Source organism: Schistocerca cancellata, chromosome 2 (assembly GCF_023864275.1).
Source record: "Schistocerca cancellata isolate TAMUIC-IGC-003103 chromosome 2, iqSchCanc2.1, whole genome shotgun sequence".
Lineage (NCBI taxonomy): Eukaryota > Metazoa > Arthropoda > Insecta > Orthoptera > Acrididae > Schistocerca > Schistocerca cancellata.
In genome coordinates this window covers 534039437-534061206 of record NC_064627.1, presented here as the reverse complement: position 1 = coordinate 534061206, position 21770 = coordinate 534039437, and the positions used below count along the sequence as shown (strand labels likewise).

Genomic DNA, 21770 nt, shown 5'->3' with positions numbered 1-21770 from the left:
GTTGGCGGCACAACAGGTCTTATCACCAGATTGACGAACAAATTTGCAGTCAGACTGCGTGGAATAACCAAGAGAGTATTTCTGCTGTCATACGAAATCGTATTCCAGACCATTAGTGCAGGTGTAGGTCCTGTGTCTTTAGCACGCAGGCTGGTTGGTTGCAAGCCCTCAAGTGGCCTTCTTGAACCGAAACATGGCCCTCACTGATACCGAGACAGAACCAGCTTTCATCAGAAAATACAATAGACCTCCACTCTGCCGTTCAATGAGCTCTCGCATGACACCGCTGAAGTCGGAAATGGTGGTGGTTTGGGGTCAGTAGAATGGAGGCATCTGGCTTGGAGCTGTCCTTGAAACAATCGAACAATCGATTTGTAACAGTTCGTTGTATCACTGTGGCGCCAACTACTGCTCAAATTGCTGCTGCAGATGCAGTTCGATGCGCAGAGCCGTACACCGAACAGGATGGTCTTGCCTGACGGTAGATACATGTGGCTATAAGTAGCCTGGGCATCCGGCGACCGTACATTCTCGAGACAACCACTGCCAGCAACCACGTACTGTGGCTACATTCCCGCCAAGTCTATGTGCAACATGGCAGAAGGAACATGCAGGTTCTCATAGCCATATTAAACGACATGGTTCAAATTCGGCGAGGTACTGACGATGGCGTCCTTGACACCTTACAGACATTCTTGACTAACATTAGCTCACCACGACTAATCTCAGGTTCATTAATGTTCACGACCGTTGTAGCATGTACTTAATGCAAAACTAATTTGCTTCCTCATAGTCGCTCTACTATCGACACTCTTAAGTGACTGATGCGAAACCTGAATAGACATTGTCTTTCAGATGTAGAAGCACGCGTGCCGAGTATATGTGGCACAACTTTTCATGGCGCTGCGATTTTTTTTGTTAATCTATTTTGCATCAGGCCAAGATCTCATTTCATTTAACATTGAATTTGAATTGAATTGAAATACCTTGATGAATAGACAGGGAAGGAAGACGCATTACGTGTAGTATCGGTTTGAACAATGTACTTGCAGTGCATGAGGGCATTACAATATCAGTTGAGCTCAGGATCGGGAGTTTGGGTACAGAAATACAGTTTAGACTTATTCTTGAGCACCTCCCGATAGGAGGGAAGCCACATCATCTATTTTTTTGATTCCCTTCTTGAACTATAAAAACATTTGAAAAAACTCTTAAAATGCTTTGTAAATGTTCTCTCTGTTGTTAGTAGCTCTACAATCTACTAACTTAACCGATGTAATGTGATATCTATCCAGTGTACGTTTTGTTTTTTTTCATCATAGCTTCATTGCTCTAAGTTCTTTCTTTTGCTGTATTTTCGTTGAATCTTCTCCACTCTCTATGACATTTATAAGTATTTCAACTAATTCAGCATGTTATCGTTTGAAATTCTGGTCTTATCGCTCCATTTCCACTATTCTTTTCTTTTGCACTTTTCATAGTCATTCCTTAATTTAATCAGGCACACACACACACACACACACACACACACACACACACACACACACACACACAAACAAACACAGACATAAGCTCACCGGACAAAAAGTTTGTCACCCTAGAGAAATCATTACAAGCATCATTTAACACCAAGTCATTCCGTCCACAGACTTTGTAGCCCCCTTGATTCTGCTAGAAAGTAAGTCCACGACACTGTACATCGCATAAAGCTTAAGCCACTCGCTGAGGATTTGACACCAAAATCCACCAAATTGCGTGGTAGCTGATGTTGGTGTTTTATCCACTGTTCCAATAGTCCCACAAATATTCTAGGGGGTTGGATGATTTTGCAGGTCAGTCGAGATGTAATAGGACGTGGCAGTCTTCAGAAAACAGGTCACATATTCATAGAGCCCGATACACTTTGCTGTTGACGTCTTTATGGGCCTGTGTGAGCATTATTCCCTCGCAAGGTGACTGACTCAAAATGTTCATTTCACGCTGTTTCCATCGCGGCGGTCTCTCGCTGACTGATTGGTATGGGCCTGCAGCAATTCCTGTCGCGTTTGGAAGCGATTGTGAATCACAAGCCTTGAAACGCATCTCCGCTCCGTCTCAGTCAGGGTCTTTTTCCAACGTGTCTCGTGGAACGTATGTTACATACCATTCATTGTAGGCAAGTTGAATAGTCTGATGCGAAACAGCAACAAATCCAGCAACTTCACATACTGTATGGCCACAAGCACGATTACTCCTCTTTGCCAATCTGCCACGTCCTTACATTTACCCAAGCCTATGCTCAAAGTCCGTTAGAAACGTAAATGTCTTACTGATCGCTGCTGCCTCACGCTCACGTAGAGGCAGTGCATGAACAGTTGAGTACGTGGGCCATTTGGAAAGGGTTGATGGTTCATCTGTGCATGCGCACTGCCATGACAAACATTTTGTCCGATGAGCTTATTTATACAGGGTGGGTGTCACAGGAATGTTGCGTCACGGTTTGAGGGGCTGTAGAGGAACAAATTGAGGATACGAATCCGTGTCCAAAAACGTCATCCAATTACGCTGCATAGCGCCGAAATTACAGGCACCGGCGACCACTATGCCGCCACTTCCCCCACCCCTCTTCGATAGCAAACCTGACTTTACACACTGATGGACCATAGAAGTAAGGCAACTGATAGCTACGATTGCCAGTGGATAAGATGTCTACTACTGCGTAGTAAGGCTTTGTTTACTATGAATGTGATGATCTGTTGCCTTGGCTGACGACGGTTTTGGACACAGGTTTCCGTCTATAGTTTACTTTTCTCCATTGTACCTAAACTCACTGGAGATTCTAGAAGATTCCAAAATAAACATAAACTGTAGATAGCAATTCGTGTCTGAAACCGTCATCCACCCAGGGAACAGAGCATCGCACTCAAAGGAGACGCGCTGATGACCACGCTGTTTAGCGCCCGTAAACCTCAACTCAAAGGAGACAAGGCCCTTCTAAGCAGCAGCTAGCTCCGTTACCTCCGCTGGTGATCGTGGCAATCAGTTACGCTCTTCACATAACAAACAACACTTCGTTCCGTCAGCGTGCAAAGTAACGTTTGCTGCCCAAAGAGGAGAGTTGGGTAGTCCGTTCCTGAATTGATTCAAAGAACCTGATCTTTCTAGAGAGTGGATGATGGATGGTGCGAACAAAATGAATGGTGGCTCATCTGATTTTAAAATGTATCTCTGGTAGCTGTAATGAGCAAGATGAAAATACTACTCTAGGCTGCTGCAACGGCGCCTCACCTCGCATCCTTTAAAAGAAGTTTCCCAGGCTACGAAAAATTTGTACACCAAGTGCACATTTGGATTTGCATACCTCACTAGCGCATAAAGCTTTTCTCTTCCACAAAAACAGAACATAAAGAAAGCTTCATTTTTTTCAACTTATCTGCTGGTGGGTAGTACTCGTTCAGCCATCTCAATAGTAATACTAATTATGACGATATAAAAGTAGACACCACACTTTACCCAGTCTCTGAGTGAAAAAAAAAACATTGACCCTACTGGTAATAGAACCTGGGCCCCTATTGCTTCAGAATCCGCCGTTTTGACAGCGCAACTACCGGGACAAACGAAACAGAAGTGTTTCAGTGCAATACATTAAAGGTGAAAACGGAGACACTACCAGTATCATATTTCCGCTCTTGTGTTCAAAAGAATATCTCAGACTTCAAAAGTTCAATAAATGTTTACATATTTTTGACTAAGTTGTTACTTCTTACTCTTTGACTTATCACCATACTCGGAATATGTTGCCAGCGATCATAAAAGCTGCAGTCTTCAGCCACCATGTGCTAGGAGCGTATTGCAAAGCGATCCAGGCATATTCCACTCTCAACAGCTCAGGCTCTGAGCACTATGGGACTCAACATCTTAGGTCATAAGTCCCCTAGAACTTAGAACTACTTAAACCTAACTAACCTAAGGACACCACACACACCCATGCCCGAGGCAGGATTCGAACCTGCGACTGTAGCAGTCCCGCGGTTCCGGACTGCAGCGCCAGAACCACTAGACCACCGCGGCCAGCTAACAGCTCAGGCTCGCCACCACTTTCACCGAACGGACCCTAGGCCATCTCACTAGCTCACTGCTCCCCACCACTCTCAGGAATAAGACTGCAGGATAGCTCTCTAGCTCACTACTCCCCACCACTCTTAGGGATCATATTGCAAACTGTCTCACTGCTCCCCACCAAAGTACTAGCTCTTGTCAAGGACATCACACGGGGCACACCACACGGCGACTTGTGGAGTCAATCTGTTCGCTGCGCTCTTGGCACAGTGATACAGCTTTCAACCCGCTTTCTTGACTGAGCACCTCTCCATCCGAGTTCAGCTCTTTATTCTTTGTATCCTTATTTGATTAGTTCTAGTTGTAATCTTCTTGTGCTGTTGCTCTTATGTTTCCTTGGTGTGTCAGTGTTCTTGTTAGGTGTACTGTTATGTCTTGTTCTAAGTCTGTTGCATTTGTAGTCACTGTTGTTAGTGTGTTAGTAGCCTTTATGAAGGTTTAGTTACCTTGGGTGGATATGATACAAATAATATAATGGTATGTATAGCACACAATTATTTTAACATACATGATAGTCCATTATGAAGGTTGCCTCGGGAGAAATGGTCAATATTCAGAAATGTGAGAGGGACTATCATTTGCAGCAAAAACTAAATGTGGGCGTATGCCCTATTCCAAATGTTTTCTAGGATGGAAGATATTTAAAGTTACTTTAGTACGTTTTTCTTGTTGTTGTTGTTGTGGTCTTCAGTCCAGAGACTGGTTTGATGCAGCTCTCCATGCTACTCTATCTTGTGCAAGCTTCTTCATCCCCCAGTACCTACTCCAACCTACATCCATCTGAATCCGTTTAGTGTAATCATCTCTTGGTCTCCCTCTTCGATTTTTACCCTCCACGCTGCCCTCCAAAACTAAATTAGTGATCCCTTGATGCTTCAGAATATGTCCTACCAACCGATCCCTTCTTCTAGTCAAGTTGTGCCACAAATTTCTCTTCTCCCCAATTCTATTCAATACCTCCTCATTAGTTATGCGATCTACCCATCTGATCTTCAGCATTGTTCTGTAGCACCACATTTCGAAAGCTTATATTCTCTTATTGTCTAAACTATTTATTGTCCACGTTTCACTTCCATACATGGCTGCACTCCATACAAATACTTTCAGAAACGACTTCCTGACACATAAATCTATACCCGATGTTAACAAATTCCTCTTCTTCAGAAATGCTTTCCTTGCCATTGCCAATGTACATTTTATATCCTATGCACTTCGACCATCATCAGTTATTTTGCTCCCAAAATAGCAAAACTCATTTACTACTTTAAGTGTCTCATTTCCTAATCTAACTCCCTCAGCATCACCCGGTTTAATTCGACTACATTCCGTTATTCTCGTTTTGCTTTTGTTGATGTTCATCTTATATCTTCCTTTCAAGACACTGTCCAGTCCGTTCAGCTGCTCTTTCAGGTCCTTTGCTGTCCCTGACAGAATTACAGTGTCGTAAGCGAACCTCAAAGTTTTTGTTTCTTCTCCATGGAGTTTAATTCCTACTCTAGAACAACACGAAATCCGCGCTTCTAGCGTAATGTTGTTGCAGAATAAAATTAAACTACGTTAAATTTCCTTTAAAAAGGTCCCATTTATCTTTTCTCGAGGACTTACAGGTCGCTTGAAGAGAACGAGAGTATACGGAATATCTTACCAAATTTGCATGCTTCGAGGTGTAGGTAAGCCAGTTTGCAGTAGTTTCCCGACTTCATAGACCACAGGCCACGTGGCCTACATCAAATTATCCGCCTCGACTTCGTCGAAACTACTATGGTACATTGTAAACAATGACAATGTACTGAACAATAAAGAAAATAAGTAACAATGTCCATTAAATATTTTGTGTTTCGGAAACAATTCAGAATAGTGCATGTGTCCACATGTATTTTGCTTCAAATGATCTTTCCTGTCATACCCTGAATATTGACCAAACTGGGAGATAATGCAACAAGCTTTAAAAATTTGAAAGCTTTAGATGAAACAACCAAAGAAGTGTCCTTGGAGATAACAGTCTCAGTATTAAAAATGAAAATCTTGTCAAGATTAGTGGAACAGCAAATAAAATCTTTTAAAGATAAAAATAAAGAATATCCTCAAGAACTAGAATCATTGGTTGATAATTTCCTTAAAGGGTTGTCAGAGTGGTTTAGCGTTATCTCCAGCAATGAACTGATTAGTCAGGCAACGTTACTGGACCTCTTGATTCGAAGGCAAGGATTTTCAGACAACAAATCATTTCAGAACTGCTACATGAAGGATATTGCAGAAATGAACGCGTTGGTTGTTCAACAAGAAAAAAAATAGAGCTAATTTCTCAACCAGTTACCACTGTGCCAGATGAGACTTCCTCAATCTGGAGGGATTTCAACGAACCTATTAGTCGGCTTCAAAGAAGTCACGACCAGAAAGTGTGGCAGTTGTAGAACAGGACAAAAATTAAGTGGAGGGAAATTTGCTTAGAAACGGCAATTCCTTAAACTAGTAGGAAACAAGAAAATTTCTGTGGCTGGCGCTATAAACTGCTTCTAAAAGTGTTATGTATCACAGCAACATCAGTGGCCTAAGAGCGAATGTATTCAAAAGCTGCACAAAGGTGCACTAAGAAGAGAAAGAGACTCGCATTGACTAAAATTTGTAAAATTTTATTTATAAATGAAAATATTGATTAATTTTTCATTTATGAGAATGTATGTGATAATACCGACTATAAGTGATGACAGCAAATACACTTCAGTTACACTTGTTATTATTTATGTATTGTTTTTCTCCTATAAAAGTATCAAAATATAACAAGAATCCGTCTTCATTCTTAAAATTTTTCTACTTGATAAATATATTCAGGATTTTGTTGTAATATTTATAATTTTTACAGCAGACGAAATTTAAAGCTTTTGTATCTGAAAATTACAAGGGACATAACACAAAATTCTTCTTCTTATTTATATGTTCTTTCAAAATAGGACCACATCAGATAAAAATACAGGTTTAGCGACCAGTATTAGAAAGGCAATGTACCTTTCATTTACTTATTTTTATGAGTGAGTGGTGAGTGCTGAGTAATGAAAAAGAGCTAACCAATGCTGATCCGACATCTGAAAAGAACAGTTTTGCCGATCTCTACAAAGGAGTGGCGTAGTGGCAGGCACATGCGTCATTCGATGATGTTTCTGAACACGGGCTACTGTCCTCAGTTTGTTCCTCGAGACACCATCTACAACTCTTCGAGGTCTGTATATGTTTAAATAAAGTCACTGTTTTTTTAGTACTTACGGCCGGCATTGGTTTTCCTGTAATGCCCATGCTGCCATAGAAACTTTTGAAGGCATTTGGAAAGTAGGTAAGCAGGAATGTCATAATGTCATATCTCTCCAAAGTACCTTCATATGACCAGCCAGCAGTACTGCCCCACTTGTCAAATCTAATTGTAGTCTGAGAAAATAAAAATATATTACAACTTTGAAATATGTTAATATACTGGTTATCAGATTAAACAAATGTATCCAAATATGTTTTCTACTTACCAAACCCTATTGAACAAAATAATTGTTTCAAAAAACGATAAATTACAACGAATCATGATTAGGTTCGGTCTACACACATTTTCAACTTTAAAAGACTCGTAATGCATATAAATTATCAATACTTAATATTTTTAAAAATCACTGAAATTACGAGTACTAACTATGTATATATTAAATGTACATCTCAGTTAAGCTAGGTCTAGATATACAGGCAAACAGTAGGACTAAGGAATCTTAAACTTCATTGTCTTCTCTAATCTTACAACGTTTCTCTGTCGTTAACACATCTTCGTGTCTACTCACATTCTGTCTCTGCCTTTGTTTCCATAGCTAGTACGGTTTAGGTTTTTGGAATCAATAATTTATATTGTCAAGCATCAAGAACAATGAGGAAGTGCAGCTGCAGGGGTGCCTGGATAACCAGGCGAAGGGAGATGAAATTGAAGTGGAACATCTATGACTACGAAAATGTTCTTGTCGCTAACTGTGATGCAAATATATTATCAAATTGTAAGGCTAATTTATGTTATTATATCAGCTGGCAACACTTGCTGAACTTATAAACTGAAGTATAGACTTCTCCATTCTGTAGTGTAGAACTGAGCAGCACGTTACCGAAGCAATTTTTACGAGTTGTTAACACAGTAGCCCACTCGGCGATGGTTCAATGAATTTATGGGCTGGGAAGAAAATTACGTTTTCTATGATGCACGTAAGGCTTTGATAATCCATGTGCTCCGTGGTTTCTCTCTGTCTTGCAAGCAATATGGCGTTAGGTGTATGGATACATTCATTCATGAAGTTCTATTTATTCCATCAAGAAGTACAACATCCAGGGACATTAAACGATTCAGGGTATACATTAACGTAACTCAAGGACATCATAGAAAGTTAATCGGAACATTATCAATTGCCTTTATTTAGTGGCTTGTGTCTGGAGTCATGCCAATCATATTGACAGAAATTACTGGTATGTGTATTTACCATGAGCTCCTGTGTACTACATGTGAAATGTGTAGCTACTTACGTTGAGTTATCACATGGAACAAAGGGAAATAACTTCTCATACGCCCTAATACAAACTTAGACAAAAAAGAAAGAAAAAAAAAACACCCACCACGAAGGAGTTATCCGATGTATCGGTAGATGTGATGTACATGTACCTACAAACAAACGATTACAGTTTCAGAAAAATTGGATGATTTATTAAAGAGAAAGACCTTCACAAATTGTACTAGTCAGTAACGTGTCAATCCACTTCTAGCCTTAAGGTAGCTGTTATCCGGATTTGCATTGACTGATGGAGTTTTTGGGCGTACTGCTGAGGGATGTCGTGCCAAATTTTGTTCAGATTGGCAAAATCCCGAGCTGGTTGGAGGGTACCAGCCACAACGCTCCAAACGGTCTCACAGCTATGAGTGTGAAAATGTGCTTTTGGCTAACAAAGATTCAGGTAAAAGATCAAATTCTAAGCCTAATATAATAACTTTAAACAAGTGGAAACACTTCCTGATGTAACAGACTGTAGAATCGACTGCTACACACTTTAGATCCGATTACATTGTTGGTTAAGGTAGGGTTTGATAAGCACGAAGACGATCAGTAGAAACTGCCGCCGTGTGTGGACGGGCATTATCTTCCTGAAACGTAAGATCAGGACGGCCTGCCATGAAGGGCAACAAAACGGGGCTTAAATATCGTCGACGAACTCCATACTGGAAGGGTGCCACGGATGACAGCCAAAGGAGTCCTGCCATGAAATGAGATGGCTTCCCGCACCACAGTATAGCGGGCGACGTTAAGGGCAGTATCCCTCTGCTGTATGGGGCACCTGCAACCAAGTCTTCGCTCGTCATCTGGGCTCATTTGGTGGAGGGACTCATCACTGAAAACAACCGTATTCCAGTCGGTGAGATTCCAGGCCGCAGTGCATTAAATCTGGTTAACGGTCTATGGCCACATAAATTTTGTGTATGCGGTATAGTGGATTCGGCTCTAGAAGTGTTGGGAGACGCTCACTCCTACTACATTCCGACGCAGCCATCACCTAAGAAGCATTATGGGTTATTTAAAATTACTAAGGAGTTGAAAACCGTATGATCCATAGACAAAGTTTCATTTGCATTTCATTTTTTGCAACATTTCCCGTTACAATATTTCTAATATCACATGTTAAAACGAAATTTATATGACCAATGGCTTTGTAGTTGAGTTTTTCTTTTTTTTTAACTTCTGTGTTCTACAGCAGCATTAAGACAGAATAAATACTGTCTGAAACTTTGAACCATTCTAAATCGTGTGGTGAGTTTTGACTGTCCTATGTCTTGTCCATATTTTCCGAAGTACCTCCTTCTAATGATATTTTCCCACCTTGGCCGTGAACCTTGCGATAGGGAAAGGTTGCGTGTGTCAACAGTACTGATAGCCGAACTGGTGGTATAACTGCAACAGAAGGATATCCTTGGACATGCCAGACTAATCTGTGGTTCCTGTAAGGGGGCAGCAGACTCTGAAGTAGCATCAGGGCAAACAAACGATCTGGATGCCTGAATTGTCTGCCGTTCATCTACATCTACATCTACATGGTTACTCTGCAATTCACAGTTAAATGCCTGGTAGAGGGTTCATCGAACCATTTTCATACTACTTCTCTACCACTCCACCCTCGAATGGGGCGCATCATCAGCGATCACTGTAACATCATGGTTCTTTTTCTTTTACAATTTTGTTTTCTTGGATCGCCAACAATTCGCATGCTTTACTTACTACTATAAACAGTGTTTGAAAAAGGGTTCAAAGCATTAAACTACCAAACTGCTAGTTCCTGTTCGTTCCTTGTTGATGCACCTTTAGTTCTTTATTTGATGTTTTTTTTTCGGTGTTTCTGATATTGGGAACACCTTTCTTTCCTTTTTTTAAAGTAAAACATCGGGAGGTGTGATTTATAACAAAAAAGTCTATATAATAAATAGACAATTATTTTCATCATGATACACGATGCGCTAGATAGGATCATGACGCTCAACCGAACTGCACCATCAAGGTGACACACCCAAGTGGGCCTTCCTTTATCAACCGTGTGACGCTTGTTTTTTCCAACAGGTAAATAATTTCATCGCATGACTTCGAAATCATGCGAAATAACAGCAGAGCCGAATATTACAAGATAGGGCGGATGCTATCAAAACTCAGCCCTGGCCCATAACCAGCTTGTCTTCTAAGATATGCTTTTATACACTTGTTACGCAACCAAATTGATATCTAATCAATTGGTATTTAGCAACGACAAACACTATATCGGAAAACACGTAAATGCGGCGGGATTTCTTTCGCGTGTTGCGCATGGTGCGAGGAACATTTGTGTTTTGCCTGTTTCTATGAAATGTTTCATCCAATTCATTGCAAGAAGGCTCAGGAATACACGATCAGATAGGATTACACAATAACATACTTAGGTGTATTTTTGTACTACGTATCACAACGAAAATAGCTGTCAATACATTATAATACATACTTACGTGCTTATTAATCAGACCTACTGATGTTTCACTTTTAAAAAAGGCAAAGAAAAATATTACTGTCCTCACAATATTACCCGATAAATCGAAAAAAAGTATCAAAAAATGCCACGACCATGAATCGTACTCGGGACATCGGTTTGGTGTCTTAATCCCTTGGCCGATCTACCGCCGATCTCACTTTGTTACACACATCAAATGACGATTACGCAAGCTACAGCGTGAAGACATGGAAACATCAATAACTCAAATATTATTAACTTTGGACGCCGTATTAAATTAGTGAAAAAAACTGTTTTTAAAGGATGTTTCGATGTATACCATTGATAATACAATTTTCCATCATCAAATCCGGCCTCGATTTGTTCAAAATCCAAGGAGTATCAAGCAAAAAGCCCAAAAACGTGCCTCTTTATGTCGCGTGTTGAACGTCCGTGGAAAATATGACGAAAGTCGCTAACCCACATGTCAGATCATCACATTATGAGAAGCCGTGGTCTTGCCTGCTACATCAGCCCACCCTGGCGAAGCGAAGTGTTGTTCATTAAAAGAAGTAAAAAAGACCTTTCAATCGCTCCTTTTAACGGTTGGGCATGGTTCTTTCAAGGTCTTAACGGACAGCACCTGATTTCTGAGAAGGGGGTTACGTGGTTTCATTTTGGATAACTGGCCGATGGGGCTGTTTGCTCCGTGGATACTTAAGTATCACATTACGAGGTGGTAAATCAATTGCCCGGTTTGACTTTGCTCTAGTTTCATGTCGAAGTTTCAGTCAGGGCAAGATTTTTTGGTTACAGATTTTCAAGGTTGTAACCAAGAGTTTGATTAAATCTGTGTTCCATGGCGGATGACGTATCGCGGAAAATACTGTGACCTCTTTCTGAACTATTAAACACTGGAGCGTGAAGAAGTCTTTGTGGTGTGGTGGAATTTAGCCACGGATTGTTGGTTTGATAAGACGTGTTTGGGAGCATTACAGACTGGTATTGACGACTGTTTTCGGAATCTGTTTGATTATAATTTGTTTCGTAGTAGGTGATAATACTATTGCTCAGAACACTCTAGTGTAGTTGAAAGATTTCTGGGGTTTTATTGGATAATAATTGCACTCAGGACATTCTAAAGTTTTTGAGTGATTATTGGTGTTTTGTTGGATAACAACGCTACTCATTACTGTTGACTGGTTTTTGATGTTGCTTATTGGATGTTGACTGGTTTTTGATGTTTCATATTGGATGTTAAAAAGAGCGTGGAGTGCATTAAGTCTGTTAGAAACCAAGCTTATTGTTTAGCAGTATTCGTTCTGTTGTCATTATGGAAAGCAGTAGTGGTGCGATTGGTCTGGCTTTCTCCATTAGTGAACAAGATCAATCACCGAATGAATAGTAAAACCTGCTTACAAGAAGAGTCATTAACTGAAGCATGAGCAGAGTCACTACTCTCTTAAGAGAATCAGGTGTCGAGTGGCCCCATCGTAGCTTCAAGTGACAGTTTAAGTGAAGACAATAGTCATTCCCGATTTGAGGATTGACTGCTACCGTCATTAACATACTTATAACGGTGGCTGACTGTCAAGCGCAACTATCTCGAAGGTAGTGTGCTAGGAGAGAACGTTTCTTGTCTGGTGTCTATTATGGACATTCGTCAGACTGAGCGGCTTCACATGTCTGTCGAATGGAGGACTGGTGCCAGCAGGCATACAGCAAACCCATCTGAGTCTCAGCACAGGGGGACTACTTGTCCCTTTCGCCACTCTCCGACGTCACTGACAGAGCCCCCAGGACACAGCAGGGAGCCGGAGACGTGTGACGTGTACCACCCCAGCTGTTGGCTATCACAACACTTGCCCGCCACAGTCGCGCTTGCCGTCTGCGTAGTGCTATGTCAAATGCATCTGTAGGACACAGTGTGCTGTATAAGTGAGTAAGGAAAGAATTTCTCCCCACCCTTTCTCAAATGTGCTACATCACAAGTGATGTATGGCAAAGTGCCATTTTTTCTTCACGAGTTAACTTACCAGCGTTTTCCTTCTTTTTTTTTAAGAATTCATTGTCTCACTATACGCACTTGTAAATTTTAAATGCCGGATGAGAGCTTTTGTCAACCATGCTTTGTATTAATTCATGTTGTAAATATGTTATGTTGTAGACGAAAATGTTTATTGTCGTAACACTGAGACAGCCTTGAGACATATTTAGGATTCCGTTTTCCAGTGCTTTTGCCAACAAGTCCAAATGAAAAGGACCAAAATTAAAGCTGCAAGAGCACACTTATTTTGTGTTTGACTTCGTGTTCTATATACATGCCTCATACATATCTCGTTCGTGTTGGTTTAATAATAGCGTCCTTCTCTTCTACTGACTCATTCCTGTCTTCGGCTAGATAATTTTATCAAGGATAAAGACGTTTAGGAAACGGAAGAGATGACTCAGCTGTAGTTAATTGACCTGTCTCAGGCTCAGAGCTCTTGGGGGAGGCAAGTCATAACACGTCGTGTTACGAACCCTCCCAAGAATGCCACAGACAATGACGAGCATGTGGGCGGCCGCACAAGGCCAGAAACAAAGGATAACTCGATAAGTAATTACTAAATATGAAATCAGGCATCATATTCTGGACCTTTTAATGAGCAACAAGCAGCTGCTCCATCCATAATTTGCCTTTCAGTTTTATTTCGAAGTATCTAAAGATTCAATCACGAATTAAACACCTAAGTAATTACAGAAACTAAGGGAACTTCCTAATAAGAACTTCTTACATACAAAGGAACGAACTAAAATCTGTACACAAAATTCAGGTGCTATCAGTTTCAGACGAATTAATAAATTATTCACTATCGTGGCGGCCATTAAAAAGATACAGGTTGAAAGTGAGCGGTTTTTTCTCTTGAGACGTGCACGAACACAGAAAAGCTATCCGTTCCACCTGCCGAGGCAAAAATGAAGCGTCGAATTCTATGGCCCACCCGGCTACAGGTAGCCGCTTTACATACCAACATTTTGGTTCCAGAACTACCTTTTTTCAGTCGTAGCCACCCTACAGTTTCGATCTCCGTTTCGGTCATTTGGATATGGCGAATACTTCGCAGTACTACCGGAGACCAGCAGCGCCGGCCCCATGTGGTAACATCTACCGAAGTCTACCACACCCTTTCTGTTGCCGAAACCTAGTTCTCATAGCTCAGTATCCTCTCTCTGAAGAGTTCTCATGTACAGTTGTGCAGTTATAGGTGAATGCTATTTGTGTATGTTGTTCTGTGCTTATGTCTGCGTCAGTGGTGGCCACCTTCGGCTGAGAGTGCGTGTTGTCTGATAATTTCAGAATATATCTCTTTGTTTTCGTTTCTAAATATTTTATTTGTGTGGTGATTTCTAACACCTTTCATGCAGTATCCATTCAAGTCAGAGGTTCTCTGCAAGTAGGGTCGTAGTCCATACCTTTCAACGGTGTGACACTGGGTAAAATAATGGCTTGAGTTCCCGATTGCCTATCAATATTCATCTCGCCAACTTTTTATTGAGGACGCCTGGGATACCAAAACTGTGGTAGTCGGTGTAGGTGAGGTAGCGCAGTCTACGACAACATTAGTGGTATTTTGTGCATATAGACGCCAGTGCCTGAAGACGCAGAGCTTTGATTACAAGTGTCAAAATACGGGTAAAAAGTAGCAGTGGCACTAGCGATTTAGTTTTTAATATGCTAAATTAGTAATAGAGCTTCAGGTACCTTTGGTCATCGAACATAACATCCTGACAAGTTGTTATTAAGAGAGCTTCGTGTGTTGTAAAGAAAAGAAAAAGTAAATTTTTTTCAGATTGTAGCTTTTTCCCTTATCTCATGTTCAGTTGCTATGAAAATATCATAGTAATCGAAATAAAGAGAAAATCGATAATTAAAGTTCCGCTCAAAGTGTTAGGAGATAAAAGATGTGAGATTCACTAGAAAGAGTGGTCGATCGGTGTTACGACATTTAGGCCCATGTGGGAAAGATATCATAATGCAAGAAAATGATCAGTTTGCTCTAAAAAAATATAAAAACATTACTGTGTGAGACGGTAAAATGTAGTCAGCAATACAAACAAAGCAAAATAAAAATTCTCGTGTAATAGCCTAAGCAAAGGACGATAGACTGGATTCTATCTCTGACTCTGTTATAGACACATCTTTGTCTAATGTAGTAGTAAATTTAAAATAGAAGGTTCTGAGACTTGCTTAATATCAACAGAAACAGTATAAAACCCACTGAACGATAACTGAAAGGTTTTTTAATTGTTTTGTGAGTCAGTGATGAGGTTATTACTTAATATTCACGGCAGCTAGAATCTTTGTGGCACTATATAATCATCCGTAATTTTCTTACAATCGGAACTGAAATTAACGTTTATTCTATTCACATTAACAAAGCATGTTGATCACTTTTGAAAGTTGATCATCTACATGTTATCGGTAGAGCTGCCCTATCTAGTGCTGAGCTTACCAAAACAGTCAGTAGTAGAGAGCGATTTATGTGTCATACTGCTCTAACTAGAACTAACAGCAAACATATGTACAACATTATACTACGCTATCCTAGCCCCAAATAGACTAATGGTTGAGTAGAAAATTCCTGGATTGTATTGTGGTTTATGAGACATTGTGTGATTAACTACATTCACGACCATTTCACGTGGCAACAAGCCTATTCTCAGTATCTTATCTCACGATACAGTTAGTATATACATACCAATACTTTTGCAAAACTAACCAAACACAGCCTGGAATTTTCCCAAGTCAAATGCGTGTATCAGATTGTGGTGCATTTAAAACTACTAATACAAGCGATCGAATTGAGCAACAATAAAAATAAAATATAAATACTGGGACGAAAGACTGGTTCTGAAAGCACAGGCCTAGACGTCTTTGTTTTCATTGTGTTATATAGCGCCATAACTTGGCTCAAGGTGCGCGAGAAGGCTGCACAGCTGAACAGACAACAGGTGTCCTCTAGGGCGCTAGACGCGTGGCACCGTTGAAATAAGGCATGGCGTTGAATGTAGCTCTCCTGAATACATCGCTTCAATACTCACCGTACAGTCACGGGAAATCAGCCACCATGTGGGGAAAAACTGTGCAGTGTTAGACTATAGTCTTTCGAAGACACGATTCTGCCACTCTCATAATTCGACACTCGTTCGTAGATGTTTCTCCTTCTGAGAGGAGATAACAATTTATTCTCACAATCAGCCAAAATTCAAACGCGAGCGTAATGTTTCGTTATATACAGAATGTAGACAGAGTTAACTCGTACCTAGGGTTATGCGGAAATAGTGATATTTTGCGTATCAAGTACTCACAACACTTAAGCCAATATGATGTTTGTTGCTTGTCACCTTCGTGATGTTTCAGTATTGGAGGACAGCGGTGTGTTTATACAGCAGTTTACTTTGAAATTATTTTTGATGAGAAACTTTATTTTAAACATCTATAGGATTTTGCAGTAGGGATGAAAATATCTGATTAAAATGGATAGAAATTGAAGAGGTGCAGACTTCGTGAGACGTGAGCATAGTCTATTTTATATCGATGTATGGCGACTGTGTAATTAATTTATTTCCTAGTTTTCTCATGGCACATTTCACATAATTCTCTACAAGGGAGGCTGCAAACAGTGGAGCAACCAGGACATATTGCTGCAAATTTTTAACCATGCATCTATAAAATGAATAGTTATCACGCTGTTTTTACCCTTGAACAATGTATTTAATGCAGAAAACGTGAAGTGAGTATTGTATGGAGCACCATATGCTCAAGCCCCATGGAGACGACTGCTTAAACTGGACACGCTAACAACAAGATAAAATTAGTTTTACTTCCTTCGAAGTTCATTTCTAACATCTACTCAGAGTTCACAAAATTTCTCATTAGGAATGAACCTGGATATATAATTTTGGACTTAAACAACCCGCTGACGGGAAAGAATTAAAATACTATTTCTTGGACTCAAATGTTTTCTGAACGTTTTGGCGCCGCCCGTCACAATTTCCACTCCTCTGATAACTGATTTGTTTCAGAGTAGATCTTCTACCCAAAGTCCCAATTATTTGTTGGTTACATTGCAATCTCCATCTTCCTCTACAGTTTCTACCACCTACAGCTCCCTCGAGCAACAAGGAAGTTATTCCTTGCTGCTTTAACTGGTGTCTAAAATCTTCTTCCTTCTTCCTGTAATTCTTTTACACTAATCCTCTCCTAGCCAGTTTCGCAGAGAATCTCACCGCTTCTTATCAGTCCACCTTTCAACATCCTTGCATAGCAACACATCGAAAACACGTCAATTCCTTTGTTTTCTGGTTTCTGGTGATTCCCTTCTATATAATGCTGTACACCAAACGCACATTCTCAAAAATTTATTCTCCAAACTACTTATTTCAGTCACGAAAGGTCTCTTTGCCTGTGCTAATCTGCTATTTATTTATCCATGTGTTTCACGTCATTTGTTATTTTGCTTTCCAGACGACATAGTTCCCTCCCTAAGTCTAGCTCATGGTCCAAAATATTTATTTTGAATTTATCTCTAATATTAGAGATTTCTGCTACTCCTCATTACTGTCGTCTTTCTTGGGTTTACTCTCAGTGTACCGTTTGTGGTTGCACCCTTTTCATTCCATTCAGATGGTCCGGCAATTGCTCCCCCATTCAACAGAGGATACCAGTGTCATCAGCGAATCTTTTCCATGGAATCCTTTCATCCTGAGTTTTAATCCATCTTCTGAACATTATCTTTTACTTTTGTCACTGTCTTTTCGATGTAAAATCTGAACCATGGGTGACAAAGATTAAATCCAAGTCTTAAAACCATCCTAACTAGAGCGCAAAATTACGGTCTTCTATTCTTAAGCTATTCTCTTCACAAAAGTAAACCACCGGCTACCAATCTGTCGTTAGTAGACAGTTAATGCAATTTTAAAAGCTAATTTACCATTCCATTCGAGTATCATTGTTACTTCATAAAGACGTGGTAAACAAGCAGCGTCCTTTTTGCGTATTATTACGTGAAATAGGTGTCAGTGATACATAATAGCTAACATGCCTTGAAATATGGATAAATGCAACTAATTAACTCACTCAAACAGTCTGCTGCTTTTGTAATGCTCCCTGTTCCACAGGCTATGTTCCTCTTTCATGTTTATAGAGATTTAGCTCATAGGATTCAGATTATTTGCTTTATTTTAAGGAACTGGTATTAGATAACTCAGAAGCCACTAAAGTCAGAGAGAGTTTCTGATTTATCAGCGCTGTTTGTGCTCAGAATAATGAATATCAGCATCTCTATACTAAGTGTGCGGAAGTAGAAGTTCCTCCAAGAAATAAATGCCAGTTGAATGCAGTTAGCCGTGGAAGTAACACAAGCAGAAATTTCAAACGAAGGAGAAAGTTGCATACGAGAATAGTGGACGATAAGCAGTTCCCTTGTAAGTACATACCATCAGTTCCTCGTCGTCTTCATCATATGGAAACGTCAGGTTTCCATTGTAAGCAACTCTGCAATGTTTAAAACCGTAGGACACATCGAATTTAATATCAAGACTGCCAATATCAGTGCATGGTGAAAACAACTCTAAGTCGATCTCGTACGGGCCCTGTCAACAGAACAGTTACTCTTATTAGGCTGGCACATGTACTAATGGTAGACTAATGATATCTTTCATTTATTCAGACTTTAGAAATTAGGCTTACATAGCACTGCATAAAATAGAAATTTGTGATCATAATTTTTTAAATAAACAAGACACCGTTATCAGATATAGCAAAATTGGAGAAAAGTCTGCTCCAGTTCTTTAAAATGTATCTCATACGTATTTCAAGAAAGCTCCTGGTTCATTTTGAGTCTTTTCGATGGCCGTTATGTGGAGTTCATGTCTCTGGTAGCCAACATGAAACCATTTTCTATGTGTGCTGCAAACAGAGCGTAAAAGATTAAATTCAAAATCACATGAATTTGACGGATTCTTCGGTTACATTTAAAAGATATTTTATAAAGTTTCAAAGCTGATTAACGTTTCATAGCTGGGGTTTACAGCCACGTAGAGCTTATTAAAAGACAAGATGTGAGCCACTAACTTTTTACAATCAATGGCGAAAATAATGTCTTTTAAATGATTATCAGAATGTTTCTACTGCTGTCAGATGCTTAAAACTTGAAGCTTTCATGAAAGCAAAATGTAATTTTAAAACTTAATTATTTTCGAAGCCTAACTTTTTTCTTGTCTTCGGAATATGAAAGATCATGAAATACATAAAATAGTTGAAATGATCCTCAGAGGCTTTATTTGACAGCTTTCATTGCCCATACCAGTAACAAATATTGAAAAATAGGCAAGATATGACTTGTGAGAATGCCACGAAACTGTGCTCCCCTCACTGGTATTATTTTTCATGGTGCTGATATCACAAACACACCCATGGCCGAGGGAGGACTCGAACCTCCGCCGGGACCAGCAGCACAGTCCATGACTGCAGCGCCCTAGACCGTTCGGCTAATCCCGCGCGGCTTTTGAAGTGAGTTTTTAATCTAAACTATAGGACGTAACGAAAAAGAACCACATGGAAAATTAGACTACATGCAGAAAATTGAAAAACATTTATCTACTAAATGTGCTATGACATGCCAATCAAATTTATTTATTACAGACACATTATCCCACTCATACATTTCACTACATTCCACATTTGAATTCAGATATGTCAACATAGTATACTTACTGTATCGCCATATTCACTGGAAATCGAAAAGTCCCTCATACACCCAATCAAGAAAAAATTTCATCATTTAAAACTGTGCCAACATGAAAAAAAATTTAAACTAGCTATCTACATCGACATCTACATCCATACTCCGCAAGCCACCTGACGGTGTGTGGCGGAGGGTACCCTGAGTACCTCTATCAGTTCTCCCTTCTATTCCAGGCTCGTATTGTTCGTGGAAAGAAAGATTGTCGGTATGCTTCTGTGTGGGCTCTAATCTCTCTGATTTTATCCTCATGGTCTCTTCGCTAGATATACGTAGGAGGGAGCAATATACTGCTTGACTCTTCGGTGAAGGTATGTTCTCGAAACTTTAACAAAAGCCCGTACCGAGCTACTGAGCGTCTTTCCTGCAGAGTCTTCCACTGGAGTTTATCTATCATCTCCGTAACGCTTTCGCGATTACTAAATGATCCTGTAACGAAGCGCGCTGCTTTCTGTTGGATCTTCTCTATCTCTTCTATCAACCCTATCTGGTACAGATCCCACACTGTTGAGCAGTATTCAAGCAGTGGTCGAACAAGCGTACTGTAGCCTACTTCCTCTGTTTTCGGATTGCATTTCCTTAGGATTCTTACAATGAATCTCAGTCTGGCATCTGCTTTACCGACGATCAACTTTATATGATCATTCCATTTTAAATCACTCCTAATGCGTACTCCCAGATAATTTATGGAATTAACTGCTTCCAGTTGCTGACCTGCTATTTTGTAGCTAAATGATAGGGGAACTATCTTTCTATGTATTCGCAGCACATAACACTTCTCTACATTGAGATTCAATTGCCATTCCCTGCACCATGCGTCAATTCGCTGCAGATCCTCCTGCATTTAAGTACAATTTTCCATTGTTACAACCTCTCGATACACCACAGCATCATCTGCAAAAAGCCTTAGTGAAATTCCGATGTCATCCACAAGGTCATTTATGTATATTGTGAATACCAATGGTCCTATGACACTCCCCTGCAGCACACCTGAAATCACTCTTACTTCGGAAGACTTCTCTCCATTGAGAATGACATGCTGCGTTCTGTTATCTAGGAACTCTTCAATCAATGAGATATTTCAGTTCATAATGAAAATTTTCTTCTACTTTTCTTCACGTTTTGTATTAAAAAAATTTCCATACAATAAATTCATCATTTTGCTGAAAACTGGAAGATATTTTATGTGTAAGGAATCTCGATATCATAATACTGTGAAAGACAAATTTCAGCTTCTGTTCCAATACATTCTTGAAGATCAACATGATTTAGTTGGAATTCGATCGACTTCCACAAGCTCTGCTACTTATTCTCCAAACAAATTCAATGTCTTAACCATTTTGGTCACAGAACAGATGAAGCTAATTTTAGAGTACTGGACCTGAAAATTTGCATCACACACACACACACACACACACGCACACGCACACGCACGCACACCCATAAATCGACGGTATAATTAGCAGAAATTGCATGGATGCCAAATTGTATAGAGAAATTAACGTGAACTGGCACGAACTGATTGTGTATGAAAAACTAAATGAAAAGTGACAGAGTGAAGTTATTATGAAAATCAGATAACATGGGGTAATAAGACAGTGAAATTAGTTCGTGAGCATAATTCAAACATTCAGACAAGTTGATCATAACTAAAAATTCTCTTATTTTATCCTTACAATACAAATAAACAGAAGAATATGTGATAAATACCACATCAAGAAAAGTAATGACGAATGTAAAAATGAATTAGAAGAGTCAAGTATAGTATTGAAATAATAGATAAATATCAAGTTAGTTAATGACTAAAGGAGCAAATAGATAAAAGGCCCCCTAAAAATTTTACATGTCCGAAAACGTGACCAAATTAAGAGA

General features: G+C 39.8%; 1 protein-coding gene across 1 annotated transcript in view; it reads right to left on the bottom strand.

The window, feature by feature from the left end:
* LOC126162082 (uncharacterized) overlaps positions 1-21770 on the bottom strand; it is a 160832-nt gene that overhangs the window by 118363 nt on the left and 20699 nt on the right. The window contains exons 2-3 of the mRNA XM_049918356.1: positions 18592-18747; positions 7360-7518 (exon numbers count right to left, since the gene is read on the bottom strand). Of these exons, the coding sequence (XP_049774313.1) occupies positions 7360-7518; positions 18592-18747 (315 nt within the window). The remainder of the gene's footprint in view (positions 1-7359; positions 7519-18591; positions 18748-21770) is intronic.